The 24,175-nt window shown below is 49.6% G+C and overlaps 1 protein-coding gene across 3 annotated transcripts in view; it reads left to right on the top strand.

The window, feature by feature from the left end:
• TMEM117 (transmembrane protein 117) overlaps positions 1-24,175 on the top strand; it is a 269,877-nt gene that overhangs the window by 42,630 nt on the left and 203,072 nt on the right. For all 3 annotated transcript variants that reach the window (XM_058656042.1, XM_058656044.1, XM_058656043.1), the window contains exon 3: positions 7,190-7,322. In XM_058656042.1, the coding sequence (XP_058512025.1) occupies positions 7,190-7,322 (133 nt within the window). The remainder of the gene's footprint in view (positions 1-7,189; positions 7,323-24,175) is intronic.

Consider the following 24,175-nt stretch of genomic DNA (forward strand, 5'->3'; position numbering starts at 1 on the left):
ACTGACTGTAAGCTCTTGGTCTGGCAGTGCTCGCTCTGCTTGGTTTCTGATGACAGATTTAGTCTCCCTCTCTAGAGCCACTTGTCTGTCCACACTGTAATAAGATTTTCAGTGTTATGTGGGATTATATTTCAGTTCTCGGTTCTGTCACATTCTGTGAATAACAAACATTTTGTGAGGAAGAGCTGGGTCCCCTTCAGGGCTGCGAGCATCTGCTCAGTGCTTGTGGTTCTCTCTGTGCCCCAGAGGACCAAGGTTTGATCTGAATATTAATGAAAGCATTATCTTCCTGTACCTACCAAATGAAGCCATGTTTGTCAAGCTAAGGTGACCTTTCTCCCCAGTGATATTCTGATGTGTTTGTGAGATAATTTTCTCTGTTGATGTATCAGTCATGAAATAATTCCCTTATTTTAGCTATTTTTATTCTGTTTAGTATTTCTCAGTTAGTGAGCCTTAATGGGGGAGAATCTGTTTTTTTTTATAAATTAACACAAATCTGTAATGAATGCTTCACATACTTATTTTACTCTGAATGGAAGTGAGCTTGAATTAATCTTCAAGAGCTGTGATCCAGTTTCATTTCATCTTTGTCTCTTGTTCTAGCCATAAGGAAATTTGGCTTGCATTTGTTGTCAGATGTTCTTATAGTTAACATGGTGCCTCTTGTCTTGACCTTTAAAGAATATTGTCAGGATATTACTGTAGATTTCATGTTTTAGAGATGGATCCAGTGAGAAAACATTAAACTTACACTTTTAATGTATAAGGGTATTACTCTTTTAAACTCACGTCTTTTGAGTTATTGGATTTTGAGCTAACATTTGCACAATCCCGGAAGCAGACTACTTCTTAAAAACAGTGCATTTGATATACAACAAGGGGTCATTACCCCCTCCCGAGGAAGCCCAGTCCTACCTTGTGTTATTGCTCCTGACCATGAAATATTTAAGATGAAGACTTCTTAGAGTCATCTTTGACTAGCAATCCCCACCTTTTTTTAAGTGTATTTGATTTATTTGAAAGACAAAGTGACAGAGAGGAAGGGACAGAAAGAGACATGTCCTTGGTCTTGTGGCTCATTCTGCAATTGCCTGAGCCAGGTTAGACCCAGAAGGCAGGGACTTCTTTCTGGCTTCCGTGTGGGAGTCAGGCGGTCCAGGCACTTGGGCCTTCCCAGATGCACTAACTGGGGGTTGGGTCAGAAGTAGATCAACCAAGAGCTCAAATCAGTGCTGTGATGGAGAATTGTGGTGTCCCAGCTCATGGCTTAACCCATGTCCCCTGAGCAGCATCCTGTGGCTTACAGAAAATGTAGGAGTTAGTCGGGTGGTAAGGAAAGAAGGGATGTATTCCTGGTAGAGGAGAGAGAGGGAAGGCAGGGGTTCAAGAGGGCATATCAAGGGATGCCCTGTGTACCCTGACAGTAATCTCAGGTTGTGTGGTCTTGGGAGGAGGTTGAAGTGTTTTAAATGAAGGGGTGATGATACTGTGTTCATGTTATAGTTAGACCTCCTGGCAAAGCAGCAGGTGGAGTGGAGGTGGAGAACACAGAGAAACAGCACTTTCGAAAGTTGTGGCCACAGTGCCACTGAAGACAAGAATGTTGGTTATGTGAGCAGTGTGTGGCTGTGAGGCCATAAGGTAACAGGACTGTTGATTGAAGTGGAAGGTGTCCGGAAAAAAAAGTCCACGAGTCCTGCCTTGAGTTATTCTGAAAGTGATGGGATAGGGCCGGTGGAAGTAGAATTGATTTGGGGTTGGGATGGTTGGCTTGGAGGTGGGTCGCGCTGTGCTGTGCGAGGGGTGAGGATGTGGCCTGATTCCTGATGTAACTCTCTCTCTGCCTCTGTGTGTGTGTGTGTGTGTGTGTGTGTGTGTGTGTGTGTGTGTGTGTGTGTGTTGGGAGGAAGCTGGAAGGAATTAATAAGGATTTGGCCAGCCTAATGGAACAAAGTGATGAAATACATTCAGCCTGAATGATATTTGAGTTGAAGTTTTTGCCACTCCTTTATAGTTAAGCTAAACCTGTGTTATCTTCTGCACGTTTATTAGAAGCAGATTATTGATGATTTCTTTAGGAATGAACTTAAGACAAAAAGAAAACTTGAGGAGGAAGGCAGTGGCCAAAGAATTCAGTTTTTATTGAGCATTTCCTTTTTGGTGTACGGAGTGACTGCTAGGCTGAACATCTTTGATTTCAGTAGGCTTTGAACAGAGCTTTTGTGGATAGTGGTGTTGGTTCTGTTTGGTGTCCACTCAGGGAGAGTGTCCCTCGAAGTGTGATTGGCTTGGCTCTCGATTCCTGCCCAGGGTGGGTGGCAGTGAGTGTCGGTCTGTGCGTTTTCCAATCACCTTTCCTGCCCCTCGGGTTTTAGTGAAGTCTCAGGGGTGCTGGGGGTGCTAAAAAGGAAGCCTTGCGTTGCTTTCCCTCCCAGCCTCTCCCACCTGTCCCGGTGCTGCCTGGGCTGTGAATGCTCTTTCCCTACCTCCTGGGTTCCGTAATGTTAAGGGGGCTGAGTGCTCTCACATCACCATGTTCCCCGTGGAGGTGTGTGGCTGCCCTCCTAGCCCATTCCCTTGGGTCTAGCTCTGCTTGCGATTTTTTTTTTAGATTTTTTTTTTTATTGTATTGTTGTTGACAATCTTTACATAGTTAATTACGGTAAAAAAAAAAAGGTTCAGGAGGTATAGGGAAGTGGGTAATAGTATTATGTCCATATTGTTTCCATCATGTATCTGAGGTAAAGGGGGATATTGAGGGAGAAGCCCCACCCGGTTTCTCACCCACCCCAAGTCCCGGATGTGGGGCATGCTCTGAGATCCTTGCTCAAATGATTTTAATAGTTCTCCAGTTATGAATCGCTGCCAGTTTCACTCGATGAGGTCGTCCACTGATTGACACAGTCCATCAGATACTCTTCATTTGCCCAGTATTTCGCTGTCAACATATGGCTGAGGTGGTTGATTGACTTGCTCTGTCCTCTGTCTTCTTGGCTAGGGTTCTGAGTCCAGCAGTTCGATTGGGGAGATCTCCAAAGAAACTTTGAGGTATTCCCAGACCAGATTCTTGTATGTTCTAGCAAGCACAGGGCCTGGCACAGTCCATCACCACTCTGCTTGCGATTTGGACTTCCAAGATTGTGTCCCTTGAGCCCGTGGCCTTCACCAGTAGCTGGGTGATTCTGTGCAGAGAAGGTGCTGCCGCCCAAGAGGCCTGAATGCTTGCTGCATCTTCCATGAACCTTGGAGCTCCCTCTCTGTTCACACCACCATTCTCTTACTGACAAACACACGTTTCGGCTCCGCTCCCTCACAGTCCCCCCTGTGAGAAACATGGGAGAAAAATGGAACCAGAATCATGGATTTGGAAGTGCATCAGCAAGGTAAAGGGGCAGTGTTCCTCTCCATTCTTTTGCTGATCAGAACACAACAGCCCAGTCTTAGGCAGCTGCTTCAGGGTCATGAACTTGGAAGCCACACCTCCCCCATCTGCGTGGTCCTCTCTGCCCATCGCGTGACGCTCACCTGTTGTCACCTGGAACCCGAGAGGTATTGCATTGCTGCGTAACCACTCTCAAGCCCCCATAAACGCCCATGATAGGGAGCAATTCGCTCTCTTGGACTCTCTTGGGGTCTGTCCATGGGAATCCAGAGGGCAAGCGGCACGGCTTTGGTTGTCGTGGCCCACATGGCTCCTGGCCTCTGCCTGGCGCGGCTTTGGCTGTCGTGGCCCAGATGGCTCCTGGCCTCTGCCTGGCCGGGCTTTGGTTGTCGTGGCCCACATGGCTCCTGGCCTCTGCCTGGCCGGGCTTTGGCTGTCGTGGCCCACATGGCTCCTGGCCTCTGCCTGGCCGGGCTTTGGCTGTCGTGGCCCACATGGCTCCTGGCCTCTGCCTGGCCAAGCTTTGGCTGTTGTGGCCCAGATGGCTCCTGGCCTCTGCCTGGCCAGGCTTTGGCTGTTGCGGCCATTTGGGGGTAGATCAGCAGATGAGGGACTTTGTTTCTTCCTCTCTCTGTTTAACTCGGCCTTTTAAATAAACGGATGGATTCTTTGAAGTTCTGAATTTTGTGATTTGTGATAAAGATGGTATATAATTTATTGCCCAAACCAGTCAATTTTAAGAAGGAAAGGGTTAGTAGTTATAATTATGTTGGGACAGCAGTGGGTTATCGCAAGCCTCACATGTTCATCTTACAGGCTCTTATGATTGCCTCAGGGAGCTCCAGCTTGCTTGGTTTGCTGAGACAATGTGGGAGGACTTCTTGTGGGCATCTCTTTTTGGCTGTTTTAGCCTTAGATGGGTCACTTGCTGAGCTAACTCTCAAGTAGTAGATATCAACTTTTAAAAATATTTATTCATTTATTTATTTGGGAGTCAGAGAGCTACAGAGTGTGAGAGGGACAGAGCTCTCCCATTCCCTGGTTTACTCCCTGATGGCCGCAGTGGCCAGGGCTGAGCAAGCCAAAGCCAGGAGAGGGAGCTTCTTCTGAGTCTCCCACATGGGTGCACAGGCTCACTCACGTCGGCCGTTCTTCACTGATTTCCCAGGCCTTTAGCAGTACTGGGTCACAGGTGGAGCTGCTGGGGCTTGAACTGATGCCCATGTGAGGTGCTGTTGTTGAATGGCAGCTTGACCCCTGTGCTACAGGTCAGCCCAGGAGGGAAGTTTTATGGCACAATTTGACTCAACAGTTGGGTGATACCATTCCTGGTCTTTATGATAAAATGACACACACACACACACACACAGACACACACACACACACACACACACACACACACACACACGGATGTAGCTCAGGAACAGGGTGGGCCAGGGAGGAAGGAATGACGGGAGAAGGAAGTAGACAGACAGTGCCTTGGTACTCCTTTCCTCATCTGCAGGAAGTTTGTCTTAATACATCGGTACCTTTATTAGGCTCTTCAAGTAAATTTCGAGTCATGTTATCCTGTTGCTTTGCTGAAATGAGGGCAGAATGGCGGGTTTGACAATGACAGCTTAAGTGGCGCTGTCACACTGCTGTCACTGGCTCTCTGTGACATTAGCCAGGGTACAGAAGCCACACTGCGTTCTTTGCAACACACGCTTAAATCACAAGCACCATTATTTGATTCTGAAAGTACATCCATTAGTGAGGTGGGGTTTTTTGATGACATATACATGTGTTTAAGAATTCACATTTAAATCATACACTGTCAGTCCTTGCAGCTCTTCAGTAACTGATGAGCCTGGTTGGAGGCTGAAAGGAGTCAGAGAGCCCTGAGTCCGGGCTGAGGTCACCTTCCCGGGCCACCACTGCCACCGGGACTGACCGCAAACCTTTTCTGGTTTGCTGCCAGCTGAGTCACTGGCACCAGGCACCCACCACTTGGCACTGTGCCTGGCTGTAGGCAGAGGACCCACATCAGATGCCTCTTTAGCCACGGGACATGAATTTTAAAAGAAGTTTATTTGTCAGGCAGTGTCGCAGAGGGAGAGGAAGGGGGAGAAACCCAGAGAACCTCTCATGTTTGGTTGGCTCTCCAGGTTGTTGCAGGGTCGGATCCAGGAGCCTAGGGCTCAGTGTTCAGACTGCTTCTTCCTATGCTAACAGCCTCAACATTTCTTTATTTTGAAATATCATCAAAAGGGAATATGTAGTGATAAAACCTATTGTGAGACTTAAGGTTTACTTCATTTATTTATTTACTTTTTAATAATATTTATTTTATTTTATTATTGGAAAGGCAGATATACAGAGAGAAGATACAGAAAGAAAGATGATCCATCTGTTGGTTCACTCTCCAAGTGGCCATAACAGCCAGAGCTGAGCTGAGCTGAAGCCAGGAGCCAGGAGCTTCTTTTGGGTCTCCCATGCAGGTGCAGGGTCCCAAGGTTTTAGCTATCCTCCACTGCTTTTCCAGAGCACAAGCCGGGAGCTGGATGGGAAGTAAAGCAGGTGGAATCAGAACTGGCACACATATGGATCCTGGTGCTTGCAAGGCGAGGATTTAGCTACTAGGCTATCGTGCTGGACCCTATTTTGTTTCTTAAAAAGAAATACTTGTTCATCATTTTTTTGAAGGGCACAGAGAGAGGACCTGGCATGTTGGGTCAAATGGCTAATCCTCTGGCTGCAAGCGATAGCATCCCATGTGGGCGCCGGTTCTAATCCCGGCCTCCCCACTTCCCATCCAGCTCCCTGCTTGTGGCCTGGGAGATTAGCGGAGAATGGCTCAAGTCCTTGGGATCCTGTATCCATGTTGGAGACCTAGAGGAGGCTTCTGTCTCCTGGCTTTGGATCTGCTAAGCTCTGGTTCTTACCATTTGGGGAGTGAATTAGTGGATGGAGGATCTTCCTCTCTGTCTCTCCTCCTCTGTGTATATCTGACTTTCCAATAAAAATAAATAAATCTTAAAAAAATTGTATCTGAGGAGGTGCCAGTGCACCTGCATTCGCTGCTTGCTTCTCTTGTTTCTACTTCCTGGTCTTCTGCGATACCTGTCATCCCGTTTCTCATCTTTGCCATATGTCAAAACACTTCTCTGGATTCACTCTAACCTGAGTGACTTTTTACCATAGTGTTCATTTTGCTATAATTTTTTCCACCCGATTATTAGCAGTTGTGTTTGTAAATAAGACAGGGGTTAACATTGGCGTCCAGTAGCCACCCCGTCCCCGTCCGCCTGCCCCTTGCACTGCCCAGAGACGAGTGCAGCTTAGGGGAGGTGCTCGGGGCTGGTAACAGAGGAGGGCTTAGGTTTCCTGCTTTCCAGTTTTCCTGGAGCTTAAGCAGTTAGACCTCATAGGGGAGGTTGGTCCAACCTTGGTCATCTTGCAACTTTGGGGCTATGGGACCCAAACTAAATGATGTGCAGTTTATGCCACTTTTAAACCATTGCCATAAGCAGTTTAAGGGTGAACCAAATACATGTTTGAGAGATTAAAAAAATAATGGGGGACAGCAGCGCTCTATTTTGTCTTGTTTTCTGCAGGCGGGACAGTCTGTGTGTGTGAGATCCTCGTGCTAGGCCTGCCTGTCCCAGGACAGAAGGCGGTGAATGGATGGTTCCAGATGTCCTTCACAGACATTCTGCCGCGCCTTGGCCCCTCACGCAGTGCTACGCAAACACGCCAGGGCATCGGAGCCGGCCGGAGTCCCCGAGAGGAAGCCACTGATTTCTCATCTCGCCTCTGTTTCAGGTCAGCTGCTCCGGTTAAAAATGTTCCGAGAGGACCATGGGTCATGGATGACGATGTTCTTCAGCACAATCCTCTTCCTCTTCATATTTTCCCACATTTACAACACGATTCTTCTGATGGACGGAAACATGGGGTAGGTGACCGAAAGGTCCGAGTGCTTCCTGGGATCATCGCGAGCTCCGTTGCGATGCTCGGCCCCAGTCTCTACACGTTTCCTGACAAGACGTGGAGATGTTTGTCGGCACCAGACAGCGTCCTGCAGTGTGCGGCTAGTGTTCCTTATTCTGCAGGACTTTGCTGTGGGGTGTCTGGAGGGCTGCTTCTAACTCATGGTGTGGGAGAGTAGGAGAGTCTGGGGGCTCACTGGGCTCACGGGGCTCAAGGGGCTCGCATAGCCGGTGTTAGAGTTGGAGCATCCTGAGGGTGGTTTGCAGGGTGCAGCTCATTGCTCATCAAGGCTTGACTGAATCCGAGAATTAGACTGCGTGTCACACGGTGGCTGCTGCTGCCTCCCACCCCCGATCAGCAGAGAACATCCAGACGTGGGCCACTTGGCATGCGTTTAGGGTTGTGATTCCAGTCCATCGGCCTCCAAGGAGGCTGGGTTTCCTTTAGCCTCTCCAGTTGTTTCACTTGATAACCAAGCACAAGGCTGGTCTCTCCGGAGGACTGTCCCCCGGGTGCTCCCTTGTAGGCTGCGTGCCCGAGCATCTGTCCTCAGGAACAGCGGTGGTGGGAATTGTCCAGTGCCAGCAGGGCTGTGAGATTACCACATTTTTAAAAAATCTTGAACTAAGTTGTATAACCTGCAAACTGTGTCTTCTCGGAAGCTGACCTCTGACCCGTTTGTTTTTATGCTGTGAGTGTGGTTTGTGTTGTGGAAAAGTGCTTATTCTGAGGCAAGAAGCTGATTTGAAAGCTGTACATTAAGTGCAACGATAACGCCCTTGCACTGTGGGTCACTTAATACAGAATTGAAATGATCTTGACTGAACACTTCCGCTTGTCATGAGGAATCTCTGTGATCTCCCTGTTCTTGGGCTGTCTTCTGCTGCCTTTTCCAGGCCATTGGAAGGGAGGTAAGTTGGAGATAGACCATCTGGGGCGTGAACCAGCACACTGACGGGATGACGGTGCAGCAAGCAGGGGCTTAACTCACTGTGCCACCACTCTGTCCCAGTCCCACAGCTTCGTATGAACAGTTGGATTTTTCCTCAAGACGCCTCGTTTTCTTGGGAAAGCATCTTTTCTGAGAGGTGACGGCGCCTCTTTTTTCATCCTGGTGACAGATGGTTTATTTTGCAGATGTGACCTCCAAGTCCCTGTATGTAACAATTGCACTGCCAATCTCCATGCCCTGTCGTTTGACCAGGGGAGCCCCTCGATGCTGACATGCCAGCCTGGAGGATGCTGAGACAGGGTGTGTGTTGCCAGGGTTCTCCAGGGAACGTGGAGGCATGGGTGCAGGTCTGTGCTCTCTGCAGACATGGGGACCTTCTGTTCATGATGCTGGCTATGTTTCTGTCCAGCCTGGGGCTCTGGCTTTGCCCCAAAGCCACCCACAACCTGCCCACATCCCTGTGTTCTTGTGTCAGGCACTTGGATTGGCTTCTGTCCACTTTGGTTTAGCTGGGTCTTTGCAAAAATCTGAATCACAGTAATGCATTTTTCTAAGATGTACTGATTCTTTCTTTTTGAAAGGGAGAGTTTCAGAGAAAGGGCAGGAGGAGAGAAAGGTCCATTCCCCAAATGCTTGTAATGGCCGCCGGAGCTGGGCCAGCCAGGCCCAAACCAGGAGCTGCTGTTAGGCCTCCCACGTGGATGCGGGGCACAAACCCTTGGGCCATCTTCTGCTGCCTTGCAAGTTACATTGGCAAGAACCTGAGTGGGCAGTGTAGCAGCCCTGGTGACCTGGTGTTGACACGAGGCGATGGCGTCCCATGAGGCAGTGCCAGCCTCACATTAATGTGTTTAATCATCGGAGCAGCCAATGCTCTGGGTGAGGGAAGAAAGGAATATCATAATGTTCTCAGAATTGCATCTACAAACCTCACTATATCTGTGAAAAACTAACTAAACATTAAAATGAAGAGAAGAAGATATGTAGCCCAGGCAAAGCCTCTGACCCAGCTGTAGCTGGGAGAGGCCAGTAGGTGGCGCACCCCGTGTCCTGCCTGGGCTAAACCTGCAGGCGTTACAGGTCCAGCTGCCAGGATGGCTTGGCTCCTTGATGGATTAGGACGGGCAATACTGCAGAGCCCATCAGGTGACCAATTACAAGCCAACAACACAGACCAGCCAGTGACCTAGGCGGTAGCACCTGTTGTCCCAGGGCCCTGTCCCGAATGGAGCTACCTGGATCCTGACGGTGACAACATGCACAGGAAATGCAGTTGGCATTCCTGAGCACGCACGCACCAGGAGAGGCTGCTGTCCCCTCTGCTGCTTCAGGCTGGTCCAGCACGAGGCGTGCAGGGAGGTGACGGATGTCCCGTCCTGCGCTCTCCCTCAGTGGGCTCAGCAGGATCACCAGCAGAAGCTGTTCCATCACCCCGTGTCCCAGGGGCAAGGGGCTGTGACCACTTGGAATAGGCATGAAGTGAGAAATCAGTCTTTGTGTTGTTAAAAGCAAAAGACAGAAGAGCCTTAGTGTGAGACCAGTGTCCCTGCCTTGTCATGCTGTGACAAGCTCCCCTCCTCCGCCGCTGTGAGGGGTGGCAAGCGGCCGCCCACCCAGCCACTGCCAGCTGTGACAAGACCCCCTTCCCTCCGGCCACTGCCAGGGGTTTTATCTTTGTGTGGTGCAAGCAGCCACTGGCAGCGTTCCCTGAAGGTGGTTTCTTTGGGCAGAAAAGGGGAGGTACTCACAGGAAAAGGGCAAAGCAGCAGACTCCTTCCAGTGTGGGTTGTGTGGTCATCATGGTCAGCCCGTGACCTTGCCATGCCGTCTGACCTTGTGACCTTGCCCTGTGTGTGGCCTTGCCTTAGGGGATGCTGTCTGCCCAGTGTCAGAGGCTCGTGCAGACTCGCAGCTCTGGTCTTGTGCATGGTGGACTGAGGATGCCTCTGAATGGCTTGTCTGACCCCGCTACCTGCGGAGTCCTGGGCAGTAAGGTGCTGGGCAGCTCTGTCCTTAGCAGCGACAGGGAGAGGCACGCTCCAGGGTCCGGCCAAGGTCACATGGGACTGGGCTGGATGTGTGGTTTGTGGGCATTTTAAACACGTTTTGAGGCTCTCTTTGTGACCTCGCAAAAGATGAGCTCATTTGCAGATAAAGCCTGAGGAGCAAAGCTGGGCTCACACTCCAGGGAGGAACCGGGAATGTGCCGGCAAGAGCCACTGGAGGGCAGCAGAGGGCACGTTTGCAGCGCCTGCGCTGCCCTGAGTCCAGCCTGTGCTCACGCAGAGGACCTGTGCCCCCTGTGAAGTCTAACCTCAGTGCTGAAATTCAGCTGCCGTGGTGTTGAGGCTGTTTGAAGAAATCCACATAGCGACTGCTGTGATAAACACCGAGTGCTTTGAGATGTGCCTGACACCCCCTTTGTCGTTTTTTGCTTTTAAAGCTTTGTTTATATATTTGAAAGAGTTATAGAGAAAGGAGAGAATGAGAATGAGACAGAGAGAGAAATCTTCGTCTGCTAGTTCACTCCCCAAATGGCTGCAGCAGATTAGAGCTGGACCAGTCCAAAGCTAGAGTCCAGGAGCCAGGAGCTTCTTCCAGGTCTCCCATGTGGAGTCAGGGTCCCAAGGACTTGGGCCATCTTCTACTGATTTCCCAGCCATTTGCAGTGAGCTGCATCGGAGTGGAGTATCTGATACTTGAACTGGCACCCATGTGTGCTGGTGCTGCAGGTGGCAGTATAAGCTGTGACCCACAGTTCCAGTCCCCCAGCCTTTTTCGCTTGAGCTTCCGAGGCAGTGTAAGTGTCTGAACCCATCCACGTATTACAGACATTGCAGGATCCTGTGGCGAGCATCGAGGGAGTCAGACCTTTGCCTCACTGGTAGGAGCTTCCCGACCACTCGTGTTTACTGTTTAGGGCAACGTAGGAAGAAGTGATTGTTCTGTTGTGCTCATCACAAAGAAAAGTTGCATTTTTTCCTTGAGGTAAAGGCTTTCCCATAGAATTTTTGCCATACTGAATTATTTACATGCCAAGGAATTTACAGAGAGAAATAGCAACATAAAACAAGAGTGAGTCAGTGGTTTGCAAAGTTCGCATCCGGGTGGGCAGTGGGTTTGAGGACAGCAGAATGGACTCGGTCTCTCTTGGCCCCTTCCTGAGCTGTGTAAGAAATCGCAGGGAGAGGTCATCTGGTCGGGTTAGGGGGCCCATGGTGAGCGGTCAGACCCCGGGCAGGGGGCGGGAGCAGCAGCCTGAAATGGGCACCTTAGAAAGACTCTAAGACACGTGGTCTCTGGGAACAGAGCGGGCAGCCAATGCGGGCAAGAATAGACAGGCTGAGTGTGCGGTGGGTGGAAGTTTGTTGGCCCAAGTCTGACGCTCAGCGAAGCCCAGGCACATGGCTGGCCCGTGTTTTAAAGAACAAGTACTTTGCTTTGTCTGTCTGCATTGCTGGTGAAGAAGGCTGATGAGCAGTTCTAGTAGCTGTGGGCACAGGTGCAGGGGCCAACACATTGTTCTCTGGAAGGCTCAGTTACCCTTGGATGGACAAATTTCTGGATGAGTTTTCATCCACCTGGTGTATCTGGCTGTTTTTGGATGGAGGGCTGAATTTGCTGTTTTAAGTGCCATCAGCAACAGTTTCAGATCCCTGTCCATTCTAGTCATCACTGACGGAAAAGGAGTCCAGGGGCAAGTCTGCACTGTCAAGAACCAGGATTTGGGGGCCAGCGTTGGACAGCAGGGTGATCTGGTGACATGACAGCCCATGAGGGAGCACTGCTGTGAGTCCTGGCTGCTCTGTGACTGTCCAGCTTCCTGCTAATGCTCCTGTAAGAGCAGTGCTTAGGGACCTGTGCTCAACCTGGATGGAGTTCTTGGCCCCTGGCTTTGGTCTGGAACAGCCCTGAGAACATTTGGGAAGTGAACCTGCAGGTAGAATGTAATTTTCTCTCTTTCTCTCTCCCTCTCCTCTGACAAATCAAACAGCAACAAAAAGAATGGGGACTCTTGGACACACTGGGAGCTTGCTTATGAGAAGGAGGGCTTATGTATTTATTTCTTTGTTTTCAAAGGTATTAAATTTTGAGAAAAAGGAAGCAAATCAGGTGGTCTTTAGTAAGTTTTAAGTATAGTTTTTATTGAGAACTAAATTGACAGCACTGCTGAAGTACAAAGCTAATGATTTTAATTGTAGTAAATTTAAAAGGAGAGATACTATTTGCAAAGGCTCATAACAAAACAATGGTGGATAGAAGGTGGGGCAGGGCTCTGGAGCTGGGTGGAGGGAAAGCTAAGCTGTGGGTTTTAGTGCCACCCCAAGGACTCAGGTTGTAGCTGGGTGGCATCCCTGGTGCCAGGACAAAGCTGTGTTTACTAAAGCTGCTGCTGGAGTGGTGGTGCTTTCAGCGATGTGCTGGCTCACTCTTAATTAAGTTAAACATTGGTTTGCTGGTATAATTCACTCACAATAATAGCACAATGACTGACCAGGGGCAGAGCTGCTTGCTGTGGAAGGGGTCCTGGGAAGAAAAGCTAAATGTTGCGGAGTGGTGGGTTTCTGGAGGCTTGGCCTGGGGGGCCTGGCTGGGAGAAAAAGAGGGAGGGTGGGAGAGAGACAGGGGAGCAGCCGTAGTACACACCTCTCTTTGAACACCACTCAGTTTTGCGATCCTTGGCGTTGGCTCTGCAAGTGTAAAATTCTGCAGCTCATTCACACCGTTGCCAGTTCAGCTGCTGTGGCCCTCGATCATGAGGTTGGTCCCCTGCCAGCATCCACGCTGGCTTAGTCCACTCCAGAGGAGGGCTGTGCTGTTCCTTCAGGTGGCTCACCCCTATGTCTCAGAGCACGTCTGGGGGAAACTTGGACCCAGGTGGCAGAGCCCCTGGACATGGCCCTTAGAGTGCATTTCTGGAAAATATGTGGGAGAGTGAGCGTTCCCCCTTTGGTCTTTGGGAAAGGCTGTGAGCTTCACTCTTCCTATCCATGTCCTTGTTCCCCAGGGCATCGGCTTGGGGGAGTGCCACCACGGTGCTGGCTGCCTTGAGCCTGGCTGTACCTGGGAGGTGGCACGGTACTGTAGAAGTAGCACAGGCTCTGGCCCGTGGCCCTCAGCCAGCTCAGCCCATTCCCTTCGGTGTGAGCTTACCGTTGGGTTGCCATGAATACTGCAGAAGCAAACTATGGAATGCAGCTGATGTGTCATGAGCTTCCGCGAAATGGTTTTAGGAACCAGGTCTCAGACAGAGCCGGAAATGTGCTGATGTTGCTGTTACCTTGCCGACTTAGAGAAGCCTTGTGTTCTGAGCATGCAGCCATCACTACGACAGAGACAGGCTCTGAGATCAAGCACGTTTCTGGAACTCCTTCAGGAAGCACGTTATGGACATCTGTTGTCGAAGCAGACAAGGAGGCAGGTTACATGACTGGGACCACGAGGGCTGCTTCTGTGTCCCTCAGGGGCAGTTAAGGATATCCTGGTACCTTGCTTTTTTGGTGCCTGTGAGGTATGTAATATCCCTCCCAGCTTGCATGTAGTGTCCTCATTTCTGTGGAGGAAAAGCCCATCCATAGACAAGAAGAATGTTAAAGAATGTTGTACCTGTCCAAGCCAGTGAGAGGGAGAGCTGTTGGTGACCAAGGAGCAGCTCAGGCCGAGATGTCGAGCTGAGGGAGTACCTGTGGCTACTCACCGTGCACACATTTCACATCAGATGTAATTCTTCCTCAGACACGTGCTGGTCAGGGGAGAGGCATGTTTCAGGTGCAGCAGGGAGGTGAGGAGTTCGGAGTTAGTGAGCTGCTCGGCTGGTGGCTGCTGTGGGGTCCGCAGCTGGGAAAACTGTCCGCTGAGTCAGCTCTTCGGCCGCCCCCGTCCCACAACTTTGGATGTCATCCCTGGTTGTTGTCAGTAAATGAGTTAAGTGAATGAACTCAGGAGAGAAGGGACACATCAGGAGGACCGTATGAAAGAGGTGGATACTGCATGAATAATAAGAGGAATTAGACAGTGTTCCATCTTCTAATGTCTGCAAAACTGAAGTGAGTGGGGACAGTGCCTGCAGAACACAGGAGCCTGCTGTGGTGGAGCCCCTCCGGCCTAGGGGCGCCCATGCTGGTACTGTTACAGTGTAACGTGGTAACTGGGAGAAACATCTGTGTGTTGGGGAAAACTCTCGCTGTTATCAAAGTCACGAAGGGAAGCAAAGGGACCATGCTTAGCTTAGGCTTGAAGCTTTGAGCCGCAGCACTGCCTGTGGCATGCCTCTCCATGCTCTTGGTTGAGGTCCAGGTGGCTGCATATCTACAGCCGTGGTATCCTGCATTGTAGCCCACAGCAGGCTCTGGGCTGGGAAGTTGTGACCCATGTGAATGGGTTGGACTTGGAGTCACCTGCTATTTGCAGGGCTCTGCCTGCTCTGACACTTACCCAGAAAATTCCCAGCTGCTCAGAGGGCCGAGACAGGGTCAACACAGGCTGGCCTGTATTCTTTTATGCATTCTACTCACTTCCTTTTAAATGTTGTCCATAGGTCTATTCTATCTGCTCCAATTCAGCTTAATGGCCTGAACCTTTGGGCGTTTCTTAAATGGATGTGAGATGCACGTGAGGACTTGAGGCACTAAAGCTGGGAGTCAGCTGAGAGAACAGCGCTCTCTCCGGGCACCTGCCTCCACCCCGAGCCCTGCTCACTAGGAAAAGGACAGGATACAAGCCGCTGCTCTGTTCTGTGTCCGCCCCCTCCTCCCCAGCCAACCCGAATAAAAACCAGAACACCAGTAACATCATCCGAAGTTGTCAAGGCTTTTGGGTTTCCTGTCCAAGCCAGTGAGAGGGAGAACTGTGGTGACCAAGGAGCAGCTCAGACTGTGATGTCCAGGCTGAGAGTCCTCCAGAAGGACTCCCGGCTCTGACGCATGCTCAGTGTGTGCAGACTGTTTTACATAAGCTGCAGACAAATCCAGCGTCTACTGGGGACTGTGGTGTCATTTGCTTAAATAAGGGGTTCGTTGTGCTTTTCCAGAAGATACAGCATGTCATGGATGCAGGATTGCTGACCAGCTTCATTCCGTGTCTGTGCCCATCCATGTCATCCCAGAAACTGAGAACCTGTTCTGTTTTGCCTGAATCTTTCCCCTCAGATTCTAACTGGAATCAGGAAGGGTCCCTGTGACATTGACCTGACTGTGCCTGTTTTGTGGATGAGGGTGGATGGACACCCTTCCTCTTTTGGAAGTAGAGCCTAGAATGGCTCAGTTGTAGCCAGTGGGGTTTGGCAAAGGAAGATGGGAAGCAAGAATTTACCAAATGAAGAGTAGTCCAGGAGAAGTCCACATGGTTGGCAGAGAACTACCTGCAGACACAGGCAGCCAGGAGCCTGCAGACAGACACAGCCAGCCAAGAGCCGCCAGATATAGCAGCCAGGAGCCTGCAGACACAGCCAGCCAGGAGCCTGCAGACAGACACAGCTAGCCAGGAGCCTGCAGACAGACACAGCTAGCCAGGAGCCTGCAGACAGACACAGGCAGCCAGGAGCCGCCAGATATAGCAGCCAGGAGCCTGCAGGCAGACACAGGCAGCCAGGAGCCTGCAGACACAGGTAGCCAGGAGCCTGCAGGCAGACACAGCAAAGCCGACACACAGGCTATTCAAGGGGCACTCAGTACATTTGGATTTATTTTGCACCAAAAAAAAAAAAAAAAAAAAAAACTTACCTTTTATTTTGTTCCAAGACTCTTGGAGTCGTGCTAGCATACATGAGGCGTTGGGAGAAGCACCACTGATCTGTTGGGTTGAAACCAGAGAGTTTCCCTGTGATTCTCCTGAAGTGGATTCTAAGATGTCGAGAATGGTTGCCCGTTGCATCCCTTCCGTAAGCAGTCATGTCAGACTCCTGCTCCCCCTCGTCTGCCACTGTGGTCTTCTTAGGGTGTGAGGACTGGCCTGGGTGGAGGGATGGCAGCCGAGGGGAACTTCTTCAGCTCCAACAACGTTGGTTTTTCAAGATGCAGTTAGTCATTTTAAAGACAGAGTGACAAGGTTGGAAGAGGAAGGAAGAGAGGGAGAAGGAGAGAGTATCTTCCACCACTGCTTCACTCTCCAAGTGGTCACAACACCAGGCTACAGACTGCTGCAGCCAGGAGCCGAGAGCTCCATCTGGGTCTTGCCTGCCGGTGCGGGAACCAAGCAGCTGTGCCAGTGCCACTGTCTTCTCAGACGCATGGGCAGAAAGCTGGATCAGACGCACCGCACCAGCACTCACCCTGGCAGTCGTGGTGGGGCAGTTTCGCCCGGCACACCGCAGCACTGGGCCCAAGGGGAGCAGCTGGCACACTGCAGCACCGGGCCCAAGGGGAGCGGCTGGCACACTGCAGCACCAGGCCCAAGGGGAGCGACTGGCACCACTGTCTCTCTCAGCTGCACGGACCAGCACGACAAAGGAGGGCTCTGAGCTCTTAGCTTGGAGTTCCTGGCTCTAGTGGCAAGGAAGGGTAAGTAATTTATGTTGTCATCTTCCGTTTTAAAAGTAGCTAAATAACGTTTTGATTTATTATCTGTGCCGCACCAGAATCTGTTAGGAAAGAAGGTACATATTCGGCTCGGCTCGGACAAAGCTTTGGTGTTTGTGTGACTTGTGACACTGTGTGACCTCAGGGAGCTGAGGGCCTGAGTGCTGTGGTTTCTCTCTCTGCTGTGCCAGGTGCTATGCGCCACTTGAACCTAGGAAGAGCAACAGAAGCCTGCTTCCGTCAGGCAGGACCAGGTCGCTGTGTTTAAAACCATTTCCAGACTGGCAGTTGTTACAGCAGCCTGCATGTGGATAAATCAGTTTTACTAAAATCACTTAGCACTTCCTGCTGAGTTTGGCACGACACACAGATTTACGTTTATATCCTCTTAGTGGGAAATGAGTCTGAATTTCACTTCAGCACGTAGGAGTTATGTTGCACAAGGAATTATGAGGAAGACACGATGATAGCACCACCAATTCAACGGCTGATGTCCCAGCATTCCAAATCAAAGACAGCACGGCACAGGCGTGGCCTTGTGCTTTCCAGGATGAAGCGATGAACGCTCTGACTGCTCTCGAACCAGAGAGCACTGGAGTACGCTTGGCGGCAGATGCTTGTCATCGTGCAGGGCAGATTCATCATCTCTGTGAAGATTAATTAAAAATGACAACCCAGAGTTCTGGGAGTCATCCCACCACCTGCTGGCCAGCACCCCCCACATGGGAAGGCTGCACTGCCCATCTCACATTCGGCTGCCACTCCCGTGGCCCTGGGCCAACCTGAGAGCCAAACAGCCACCTCTTTGTCAGACCACAGGTTCGATCCTACCAGCTGCCCTCTGTCCTCTGACATGTGTCACTAACTCTGCTCCCAAGAGAGGTTCCATATCCTTGCTTCTGATACCCTCCCCTGCTCTGTTCCTGAGGAATTGTTTATGGCTTTCTAAAGCATCTCATCGCTCAAGGCTGTGCCCATGCCCCCTGAATGTGACCCTCATTCCTGGCTTGAGTGACTGTGTTCCTGTGGAGGGTCTCAGATGGACCTGTCTCTCCATGGTTTTTCTCTTTAGCTGAATATCAAAGTAGCTTCTGGAAGTACCCATTGGAGTATCACAACAATATTCAGTCTCCTTAATCCAGGATGGAATTCCTCACCCCCACTCCCTCTCTCTGCCTGCCCTCTCTGTTCCATGCTGGTTTTTTTTTTTTTTTTAAGATGTATTTATTTGAACAGTCGAGTTGGGGGAGAGACCTTTCCATCTACTTGGTTTATTCTCCCAAGTGGCCACAGCAACTGTGGCTGGGCCAGGCTGCAGCCAGGAGCCCAGAGCTTCATCTAGGTCTCCCACGTGGGTGGAGGAGCCTAGGCACGTGGGCTGCCGGAGACCAGCTCCAGCTCAGTTCGGAGCTCGAGAAGGGTGCGTGAGATAGGCGTAGAAAGAAAAAGAGAGACGGACCACTACAATTCCAAGATGATTGTGGACCCCGCGAGAAAGCTGTCCGCTTTATTTATACAGAAGCAGTACAAAGTTTTCTTTTAGGGGCATATTGACATAGCTTAAGGGGGGCACAATTTACAACTTCTTGAGAAATGATTGAGGAAGGATTCCACATTCCTTGCTTATCTTGGCTTGCCAGTCTTCATCTGCTCTCCTCAGGTCTGGGCTATAACCTAGGCGCCATCTGTGTCAACCAGACCCCTACCTTGAATTACGTATGAGTTAAAAGGTCTGGGGCCTTGGTTTATGGGGATTGGGGTTATTGACATTAGTTGGCATTAGGTCTGTAAGCTCACACAATTTGTTAACCAAACAAGTAAAGCAAGGGTTATAACGATGGAAAGAATTGCAGTTAGCAATGAGCTAAGTTACTCTATTTAAGTTTCAACTCTACAATGGATGAGTGAGTGTTTCCAAAGACAATTCTACAAATTGTTTCACTATTAGACAAGGCATTATCCATTTCAACGTTGCAGCCAAGAATTTCTCAGTAGACAACACATCTTATGCAGTAATACACTCTTGCTACAATTCTTATTCAACTTATCTATCACTAAATGGGAGAAATACATCAAGAGAGAAAAAACATGAAGATCTAAGACAAAAAGTTTTAAACATTACATTCCTCTACAACTGCAGGCTCTACAACTTCATAAGTGAGCAAACAATAATCAAAAGTATATCTTTATGATGTTAATGAAATCACCCTATATTTCCTCTAGCTAAAAAATTATAAAAACAGCTAAAGCAACTATATTTTCTGTGTTCTAAAGAGTTGCAAGGACAGGCTAACCCTTAAGGTCATAGTAACTATATTTTTTGCCTTAGCAGGGTAGCCTTTAGGGTCATAGTAACATGATAGCTTTTAGGGTCCCAGTAGCTATATTTTGTCATGGCAGTTTTAACCCATACTCCCATCATTTCCATTAGTTTGTAAAATTCTTATCAAGCCATTTCCCAGAAAGCATGCTGAATGTCTGGGGCAGATTTTATGGCAATGGGTAGGCACACAATAAGGTGTCTGGAAACAGCATGGGCTTAATCGTACTCCTGTGTGCAGTTAAAGGCCCACTCACCAAGGCATTATCAGTAACATTAACGCTCAAGTTCATGTTGGTTGCAAAAGTCATCTCACAGGGGCAAACAATGCCTCAATAGATTACGAAATTCTTAGTGGGGTGGTTGAGTGTCCATGTGAAAAGGGCTGAAACTGTGTCAAGGTGGTCAGAGAGAAATCTGTCAGGCCCTGCCAAAGAGCTGGAAGCTCCCCCGGGCCATGCCAAGCAGGGGAGCTGTTCTCTTCACACCTTTGTATTATTCACACCCACTGCACGGACCCCAGCAGTGGGCCATCTCCCACTGGCTTCCTAGGCGCATGAACCCAGCCTTGCACCCTCAACTCCACACTGCCTGCTCGCACGGGCCCCGACGGTGCTCTAGCTGGGTCCCGACCTTTGGCATTGCAAAGCTTAATCTTTTAGATTTCATAAAATCTTATTTTCTAGGAGAATATTAATATTGCTTGTTTAAAATTAAGGAATATGGTGGTGAGTGCTGTTCCTTGGGAAATGTGTTTGCGAGGAAGTTGCTGCCTTGTTGAGAATGTGTTTCCTGAATGTATTCCTGAAGAGTGCTTCATGACAGGGACCCTCCGCCCGCTAGTTCACCTCCCCGAATACCTGCGGCAGCCTAGGCTGGGCCAGGCCGCAGCCAGGAGCCTGGGTCTCCGTTTGCTACTTGAGCCATCTGCTGCCTTCCAGGACATGTATCAGCAGGACGCTGGACTCTGAGCTGAACTAAAGCCTGGCCGCCGGGACCCGGTGTGGACAGGAGGTACCCTAGGCAGCATATCAACTGCCTGATGCCCATGCCTCACAAACACCTTAGACACCTTAGCACCTGATAGTCAGAGAAATGCTTTTTGGAATTACTTTCTGCTTTGCTTGCTACCTCTTCCCTAATGACTCTCGAAGTTTGGGTCTGCTTTCCTGCCCTTGCTCCAGATTTCACATTATTGTCTTTATTGCAATCACCATATATTTAATATAACGTCCTTGATTTTGCTATAACATGGAAATAGATCTTTTACTAAAAAGACAAAGTGGACAAATATATCTATTCCTGTTTTTATCGTTATACATATTGCTGTGTCAGTTACACATAAGATGAACTTCCCAGATGTGGCGATTTTGCTCATGAAGATGGAAGGAGTGGAGAGCCAGGACGGTTTGTCTAACCCGTGGGCGTCGGAAGCCCGGCCAGCCTGTCCCTCAGGCTCTCTGGCAGATGAGCCCTGCTGCTTCCCCTGGCCCATCTTGAGCTGCCACCTGCCTTCCTTCGGCGCCTCCTCTCTGTGACCTACTCCTGGCCCTGCTTGGTTTTCAGACTGCTGTTCTAGAACTTCTAAGTGGGCCATGTCCGGATACATTGTTTCTTTTATTAGTCTCCAAATTCTATTTTTGTTGTTGTTGTTGCTGTGTCAAGGGGTATGGTCAGGAAGACAGATTGCATTTGCTACAGGAAAAATAAAATTAGTTCCTGGCATCTTGGCTGTGTTTGTAGTGATCGGATGGACTCTGCTTCAAATCTTGCCTATCCTGAGCCCTAACTCTTTTGCACTGGGGATAACAATTACAGATAATTGCTCACTGAGACCTTCATGTTTGCCAGTCCTGTGGTTTGGGGTTTGTGTGTTCCATGTTAGTTAGCGCTCATGACACTGTTTAGGAGTGGAGACCGACCACTGATTAACCCGGTAAGGTAGTTTGCCTACGGCTGTGTGTCCAGTGGCTTAGCAGGCAGTCAGAATCCAGATGCAGCAGTTCTGCCTGGACAGAAGCTGCGGTGTTCACTGCAGGTAGTTTTGCCAGTTCTCCTAACCCTGTTGTAACAGTGTGTCTAGCAAATACACTGTCTTTCTGCTCAAGATTAGTCTTTATGTATCAAACACAGGAAACTCCCAGGGTGCATTGCTTCCTCCATTAAACCAAAGCCATCTGGCTGGAAACTCAGTCTTTGTGGGAGAAATTCATACTGTGGTGCTGAGAGCAAGCAGAGCATGTCTAGCTTTAGGACAACATGGGAACATGCATTGAAAACTTTAGCAGCTGAGAAACTCCTGCAGGGTCGTGGATGCCACCAAGAGTTTGTGCTGACTTTCGGTGGGAAGGAGGTGGTGGGAAGAAGCTAAAGGAGTCAGCATTAGCGAGAACCTGTAGCAGGTTGAGTGACATGCTAAAGATGACAAGGTTAGGGGCCGTACTGTGGCATTGAGGGCTAAGCTTCGCCCCTGGCACCAGCACTCCATGTGGGCGCCAGTTTCAGTTCTGGCTGCACACACTTGCAATCCAGCTCCCTGTTTATAGCCCGAGAGAGCAGTAGAGGATGGCTTGGGTCCCTGCATCCACGTGGTAGACCTGGAAGACCAGGCTCCTAGCTCCTGGCTTCAGCTCAACTCAGCTCCTGCCTTCATGGCCATTTGGGGAGTGACCCAGCATGTGGGAAGATTTTTTTGTTTGTTTCTCCACCTCTTTGTAACTCCACATTTCAAATAAAAATAAAATAAATCTTTAATTTTTTAATGATTTATTTATTTTTTATTTATTGCAAAGTCAGATATAGAGAGAGGAGGAGAGACAGAGAGGAAGATCTTCCGTCCGATGATTCACTCCCCAAGTGACTGCAACAGGTGGTGCTGCGCCGATCCGAAGCCAGGAGCCAGGAACCTCTTCCAGGTCTCCCACACAGGTACAGGGTCCCAAGGCTTCAGGCCATCCCGACTGCTTTCCCAGGCCACAAGCAGGGAGCTGGATGGGAAGTGGAGCTGCCAGGATTAGAACTGGCGTACGTATGGGATCCCGGGGCGTTCAAGGTGAGGACTGTAGCCGCTAGGCCACCGCGCTGGGCCCTAATTTTTTTATTTTAAAGTAATAAGGGTAAAATTAGAGGTAACTTTAAATCCTACACTTGATTAAAAGTTTAGCAGAGAAAGAGAGTGTGCACTCTTGGTAAAGCTCACTGAATGCTGATTGCCTGGGGGGAATGGGAGCCGCTGGAGTGATGTGACTGTCAGCTGTCATAGCGCTGTTTGCTGAAGCAAGGAAATGGGTGATGTTGTGCTGTAGCCAGCGGGATGTGGCGCACTGCCCTCGTCTCCAACCCTGCTCCTGAGGCTCATCGGCTGTTGGCTTGCATCTGGAGGCCTGGCCATGCTAAGGAAGCTTTCCTGATAGTTCTACCTGGGGGCTTTTAGAGTTTCTGAGGAATATTAGCAGCATCCTCAAATAGTCGAGCGCTGTCCTGCGCAGATGGGAACAATGATCTGTGCAGAGCTGGTGGACAGGTGGAGAACGGATGTTTGAGAGGGTCCATTTGCACTTAGTGCGAGCAGAGCTTCTAGCTGCTGTTAGAGCCCTGGGAAGTGGAGCTCCCTGATTCTGGGTGCGGTGCTGAGTCCCCTGCCAGATAAGAGTTGGAGCAGCTCCTAGCCTGCTTACTCCACTGTCCAAGAGAGAGGAGCGAAGCGACTACTTTGAGTGCAGGTTTGCACCTGCTGACCTCTGGTTGTCTGGCTGGTCCAGAATCCTTTAATATTCTAAAAGAAAAAAAAAAAACACAAAAAGCACACTATTGTCTTGTAAAATTAACTTTAAATGGAGAGGAACTTGGATTCTACATAAAGATTACCTTTCCAAGAGCTGTACTTGCTTTTATTGTTTGTTATGTTAGGCTGAGCCTGCAGCTGTCTGCTGGGTTAGCTGAGGGAGAGACGACCAGGCAGGTCTGGGGTGCAGAGGGACAAGAGAAGCTCCTTTTTCAGACATGTTTGTTTTGGAGCAGGGACTCCTGAGGCCCGTGTACTGCACCCCGTACTGCACATCAGCATGAAGTTTTTTGAAGCCCTCTTATGAATGACTCAAATCTTCTTTCCCAAGCAAGCTTGCGTTCCCGCGGGCTACGCAGGCTACCTGAAGTGCTGCTGCGAGTGCTTTTCCAGGTGGTTCAGGACATCCCGTTGCAGTGTGTCCACCTGAAGGGTTGTCCGCATCCACACGAGGTGCTGTCTGGTCAGCAGGCTCAGTCCACTCACTGGCTGGGTGTGGGCCCAGGAAGAGGCAGGTCTGGCCTGGAAATCCATGAATCCCTTTCGTTAAGCTTGGTAGGAAGGAAAGAATGCTGTACACTAACTTGTCAAGCCTGTTCGCTTGTATCTACCACTTTTGTTTTGGGATATGTTAATTTGTTTTTCTTGTACCATGCATGTGTTTTATATCCCAGATTTCCTATGGACTATCATGTTATAACTCACATCTTAAAATTTGCTTATTCTTGTATGTCTATGAATTAAAATAGCCAGGAATCCTTTTTTTTTGTTTGTTTGTTTCTTTTTAACCATTAGTACCCTTACTTTTACTTTTTTGCACTATTTTTTGACGATTCACTTATTTTTACTTGAAAGGCAGATTTACAGATAGATGGAGAGAGAGAGATAGCTTCCATCTGCTGCTCACAACAGCCAGAGCTGAACTCATCTGAAAGCAGGAGCCAGAAGCTTCCTTCGGCTCTCCCACGAAGTGGAGCTGGCCTTATGGTGTAGGAGCTAAAGCCACTGTCAGAATGCCAGCATTCCATAGGGAACCACTCTGTGCCCTGTCTGCCGTGCTGCCAGCTCCCTCCTACTGGCCTAGGAAGATGTGCAGAAAGACGGTCTGAGTACTTGAACCTCTGCTGCCCAGGGAGCAGACCTGGAAGAAGTGCCTGGCCCAGTCCTGGCCATTGTGACCCTCTGGGGGAGTGCATCATGGATCAGAGATTCTCTCTGTAACTCGAACTCCCAAGTAAATACATAT

The sequence above is a fragment of the Ochotona princeps genome, chromosome 27, assembly GCF_030435755.1.
Source record: "Ochotona princeps isolate mOchPri1 chromosome 27, mOchPri1.hap1, whole genome shotgun sequence".
NCBI classification, from domain to species: Eukaryota; Metazoa; Chordata; class Mammalia; order Lagomorpha; family Ochotonidae; genus Ochotona; species Ochotona princeps.